This window comes from Arctopsyche grandis, chromosome 11 (assembly GCF_051622035.1).
Source record: "Arctopsyche grandis isolate Sample6627 chromosome 11, ASM5162203v2, whole genome shotgun sequence".
Taxonomy (NCBI): Eukaryota; Metazoa; Arthropoda; class Insecta; order Trichoptera; family Hydropsychidae; genus Arctopsyche; species Arctopsyche grandis.
In genome coordinates, this window is record NC_135365.1 from 27,232,183 (window position 1) to 27,238,509 (window position 6,327).

Genomic DNA, 6,327 nt, shown 5'->3' on the forward strand with positions numbered 1-6,327 from the left:
ATTTTTATCGTGTATGAGTTTGATTCAGCACTTGGATTATTGCTATATATTTATATACATATATTTATTATACATTATTAACATAAATGCTACTATGCTATTAGTGTTTCTTCATTGTGACAATCTTATATAGAAATTATATGAATATTTGTATATTTATGATTTTTAAATGTTATGTTGAAAAAAAAAAAATTATTGGTAAGCCATGAACTTAATCGTTATTGAAATATTTTTTAGATATTTACGCATATCGTCTTAAATGTGGAAATTTGATTTGGAATAATGTCGAAAAAAACTGCACAGCTCTTAATTAAGGTTGTATTTTTGTTAATTACATATACCATTATTATTATATTATTATATTATTGATATGTTGTTGGATTGTCTCGTTGTTGGTTTCAACGCGGCTCTTTGTACACACTTTCAGTTACGAATGTTGACTTAATTTTAAGTATTTATTTCTCTCAGTTTTATTTTTAAGTAATATTTGTTACATGTAGAACACAATAGCACAAAATCTTTATGTAAATTAGATTCGAAGACAAGGAAAACAAACAAAAAAATAACAAAATAAGGAAATAAAACTAAAAAAGAAAAATTCACTGCAGCTCTCTGATAATAAATAACATAAAAAAACAATAAAAAGTGCTGCATTTTGTAGCCACTCAAATGTAGCTGAGAAAATCAGAAAAAAATAAATAAAATAAAAATCAAAAACTGAATAAATGTTTTTTTTTTCAACAATACTTTTTTTTACATTACACATTACATTACACGTTTCACTGTTAACCCATAATCTATTAACACTTAGATGTAATTAATATACTGTGCATGCGTTTATATTCGTAGAACTCATACTGAATAACCGCGATAAATATATATATACTTTTTTAATCAATTTCCGGCGTTTGGATTTCGTTAAAGAGATTTAAAAGGGAAAAATTGACTACAATGAATAATCATCGTAGTCAAACTTCCATCACTAACCATCTTTTTCGTGAATATGCATTGTAACTTTTCACTCGATCTGTCAGATCTTTTTTTAATTTTATTTTTGATTTCAAAAATTAAGGAAAAAAGTTCTGGCGGCACTAATCTCGTACGTCATATTTCGGGAAAAAGAGAAATTCGTATCCCGAGACTATTTTTAGCAATTAAAAAACAGGAGTACGATATTTTAATTAAAAAAAAAATAAACTGTGGACGAATTGAACGAAGAAGCAATCTAAATAAAAATCTAGAATTATTTGTGATTAACAAGTTGTAGGCAAGTATATGTAGGTATAGCTTTAATATCTATCTATATATTATATATATATTATATATATATATTATGTGAAATTTTGTTTTTAGTTAAAATTTTAATCGCATTTTTCCTCGGTTTCATTTCAGGTGGAAGTCGGTCGTTCGATGCCGAGCAGGAAGACCTGAGCTCGAGCAGCTTCAGCTCGGCCAGTAGAGCATCTCTCGATCCACCGTCTTCTCCGACCCCCAGTTGCAGCGGCGACAACATCTTACACTTTCCCGGAGATTCGAGTGGTTCAGTCTAAATAATAATAATAGAAAAAAAAAATAAAAACGGCGTAATATTCCAGTGAAACTGATATATTCACACCAAATTCATTTTCATATTGATCTCTGTGATGAAAAAGAAACAAGTTATCGTACGATTTGGTATATTTTGTATTTTTCAATTTTATATGTTAAAACAAAAAATGACTTAAATTTATTTGTAACAACCGATTGGTTCATCTTTCGACCGTAAATGTAGGATCAAAGTGTACGTCGACATTTTGACTTGTAAATGCCACTATAGTATGTTCCTACGCGGTGAAAAATTAGTCAAAACCACACTCATAAGACTAAAATAATGTAATAATACTAATAAGAATTTATACAACACTGAGATTCGGTATATTTTTACTCATTCGTTGTGCAATATCTGGAAGTTGGCATCGACAGCTAAGACAGGCCTGCTTCATTTAGCAAACATGTGGTAAATTGGACTCAATGCTTAGGCTTTATGATTTAATAATAGAAATTTGAAATGTATCGTCTTTTTTGCCAAACGTTGCACGGGATAGCTTCCAATATCTACTTTATATTATAATTTCATTTTTAAGTTATATAAATTATCATTTTTTGCGGCATCGTTGTATCAGAAATTAAATATTGCTAATATAACTAGTATAATTTATAGAAATGGGCTATCAGGAAGCCACTTTTCATTGCTTATGATTGTACTGTTTGATTGCAACAATTAGCTGGTGGTTTGAGTTCTATTTAACGCATGCTTCCATTTAAGAGCAGGCCTGGTATTGGAAACGAACTGTCAATACATTTAAATAAGCACAGAAAAATTGAAACGGTTGGTTAAAATGTGTTTAAAATTGTATTTTTTCAATCTCTAATTTTAGAGCCTCCTTTGTTGTTAGCCGAGTCCCGGTCTAAGACACTCAATTCAACTCTGGTCACAACTGATATCGAATTAAGGTACGTTTATTCGATCAGTGTTTCTTTTTTGTAATATTTTTGCACTGATTGATTAAGGGCGAAAACACAGAGATAAACGGAACGACACGCAGTCTTGGCTTTGAGTCAAGAATTGGCGTTCCCGGTTAATTGTTCTTATTATTTTGACAAGTTTCTCCTACCTTTCTTCAAATATGGGATTAGCTGTTATCAAGCTTATATCAATACAAGGACAAAATATCACCGAAAACACTCCAGGGGGTGATTTTGGGACGGTGTGCCTTGAATATGTGCTAGGCGTGCCACATTTTTTTCAAAAATGTATCAGTGGACTGAAACAGTTCGCGCAGTCGTAAATCATTTATGTACCAGTGGCCACTAAGCGTTGTGCATCCAACACGATACAAATATGAGTCATCCAACATGATACAAATATGATTCATCGGCTGCATAGTGTATTAAAAGTATCTAAAAAAAAACCACGTGCCGCGTTCCTCTCTGTGTGATTTTCGCCCTAACACTGTCCGGGTATTCATACCTTTAGGAAGGTTTAAAATGGTTAAAAATTTTCACAAGTTGAGAATTTCTTGCATAGATTACACATACATTCATATATATTTATATAATAATCGTATATTATACAATATTAATAACGTAGTGGTCTGTAGATCTGATTGTCTCGTGTAAATGAGGTTTTTTTCGGAAAATCGATACTTTATTTGTGTATTCGTATTGTTTAATTTCATTGATTCGAGCAATCGACAAAAATGTATACAGGGTAGTGTGTATTTACAAAATTTACTTTTTTTTTCTTCTTATTTCTCGGTATAATAGGTAATGGCCGTTTATTTCACTGCGATGGATGTGGAAGTATTATTTCACAAATTACCGCTTTGTACCAAAATTATATTTATTTGTCTTCCTTATTGTAAGATTAGACTTTTCGTTAATTTATATTTATATGTAAAATGTGTTTTAATAATGTATTTTCACTGTTAGTCTTCAATTATTGTCAATTCAATTCATAACCTCAAAATTTAACGATTAGAATGCCGTTTTTTTTACACCTTTGTTGTGTATTAGATTGAAATGATTTATGTAGCCTGATTTAGTATTTTTTTTTGCTCTTTATAATGGATGGATTTTATCGAATTATTTAACTTCAATTATATTATTGTATACAAATGTAACGCAAATAGCGTGTTTTTTTTTAGGTTATGTTTTATTGTGTCGTATTATTTTACAGTTATTATCGTGTAGTTTGTGGGTTGTGTTGATATACATTTGATATTATACATAAGGCGCGTTTAAAATTGACATTTTCATACTTGACCGGTGCAAATTTTCATGCATTCCAAAATATAAAAAAAAATGAAATCGCAAAAAATTGAATTTATTTTTATAAACTCATCAAAAATCAAACGAAATTATTATGTGTGCGGTTGTGAATTGTGCATTATTAAAAAATGTGCAACTGAGATTTTTTTCAATTGACTTTTCACTTCCCTGTTCGTAATGAAAATAAAAAAAGAAATAAATCAAGTACAATCTAAATTATCTAAAATATTTTATATACATATATATATATTATTATACTTCAAAATAATAAAACAAAGCAGTACACATTTATGTAATATTATAAGGTTATACATTTTTATACATTCTTACATACAATATGTATATGCACTTTAAGTATGATAATATAAATAAGTCAGAATTCTTGAACCTTGTAATACCTGTAATATATTATATATAGATCTGTTTTAAATTAGCTTTAAATCTGTTTAATTTAAATCGAATTTTTTTTTGAAATCACATAAATATTCTTCAAAACGTCAAACATAGATTCTGATGAATGAATTTGTGAAGAATTAGCCGTCATCAATATGACGGTTGATATTTAAAATAACTATACTCGAGGATTGAGTCTGATCCACATTGAGAATTGAGCCACACCCGGCAACTCTGTGGTCACTCATATTTCCATACATTTGGTCTGGTCGTGCAACTAACCGACTAAAGTCGCCTGGCTTGGCCCGGGTCTAAATTGATGGCTCTAAAAGCGGGTTTCTTTTAGCTATGACTCACTAAGACTAATTTGTGTTTTGAAGAATATATTATATATATTTTAATTTTTGTATTTTTTATAATTGTAAAATATTTATATACGGGTTATATGTAGCATTTGGACGATGTGCTTAATTGCATTTTTTTGCTTAAAATTCTCAAAAAAAAAAAGGCCTGAGGTCCAGTTATTAAGCGGAGTAGGTTATTGTGAAATTCCAGTTCTAAATTCCACTCATTTTTTTTCATTATTTGTATGTTTTTTATAATACAGTTTGGACTTAATTATTTATGTAACTTATATATATATAAATATATATATATATATATATATTTCTCTCACTTAAATTATTGTAGTAGTGAAAATTTTGTACGAAATGTGTATGAAAATTGTATGGATTCATAAGATGGCACGCAAACGTTTGAGAAGCGGAGCGCCGAAGGCCAAATCAACTGACGAGGCCTTGTATTGAGTGTGATTGAAAGCTAAGCTTAGTTATATACCTATTGTGTATTAGGAAAAGAAAATTGTATAGGAAAATTGTATAAATAAAGTGGCCAAATTGTGACGTATTATTGGTAAAGGTTTAGTTTTAATGTTTTTGGTACATGAGGTGTGATAAAAAATACAGTGAATATAAACTATTACCTTAACAAATTAACCTTAATTTGGATTAGTTGTTTTTTTGGATATAAATACATGAATAAAATTGGTTTTCATAAATTCACATTTACTCAAAACTTGGCCGAGATTCATCGACTGGATTTTAACCTACATATATAAATAATCTGGTTTTTTTCTCTATATATCAATTAATTTTATATATACGTATGTTAAAGTGAAAGCATATTTCATGTGAAAATATATTTTCACCAATTCAAGCAGTGAAAATGTATCAAACAATGAATTTACAACGATTAATTCTATAAATTTAACCCTAACAACCCAAACTTAAATTAATAGGGCCAACCCTTACTTAACCTAACCTATTCTAACCCTTCAATTATACCAACCCTAACAATCTAATCTTAAATGAATAAAACCAACCCTGAAAATGTAACTGGTTATGATTTCACTGGAACGTCAGTGAACATATATACATATTTTCACTTGAAATATAATTTCACTGTGACATGTACATATATAAATGAATTAATCTTTATATATGTAGTTTATATAAACAAATTGTTTGTTGATTCAAAATGGCCGCCTTCTAAACCATTATGCTAGTAGCTCCAAACCTTTTTGGACATTGGCAGCCCATTTCAGATATATTTGCAGATATCTAGTTGATTTGTGTATATCAACAATACTCATCGACTTTAAATATGAACAAAAATCAACACAGGAAGTTCTCATTTATAGGTCTGTTACCGAGAGTTGGCGCGAACAAATGCGCTTGTGAATAGGTTTATAGCATGCTGTCACACTGCATTCCTTAGTAAAAATACGCTCTGTCTCTTTCGCGCGCTTCTGTGTTAGTATGAGAACGCGCCAACTCTCAGTAACAGACCTGTACTCACGATGCCAATCCAAAAGTTTGTCAAAATTCTGTAAATTTGATTTTGTTACCGTATTCATTCATGTGCATATTCGATATTAAACGAGTGAGTATTAGAAGCTGTTCCATGCAATGTTTCGCATAATAAACAATGATTGAAAGTTCGGAAATAATATGGTTGGAATTGTTGCATTATGCTATCCAGTAGCCATTTTGAATTATATCCGAGGATGCGCTTACCTGTCATGGTCGTATTGAAATGGTATGTTCACTGTATTTTCTAATCACG

At 29.9% G+C, this 6,327-nt stretch overlaps 1 protein-coding gene across 1 annotated transcript in view; it reads left to right on the forward strand.

Moving 5' to 3' along the window:
• The window catches only part of LOC143919429 (breast carcinoma-amplified sequence 3 homolog), a 20,517-nt gene extending 18,969 nt beyond the window's left edge, over positions 1–1,548 (forward strand). Inside the window, exons 14-15 of the mRNA XM_077441744.1 lie at positions 238–315; positions 1,393–1,548. Coding sequence (XP_077297870.1) covers positions 238–259 — 22 coding nt within the window. The 3' untranslated portion in view covers positions 260–315; positions 1,393–1,548. The remainder of the gene's footprint in view (positions 1–237; positions 316–1,392) is intronic.
• The last annotated feature ends 4,779 nt before the right edge of the window (positions 1,549–6,327 follow it).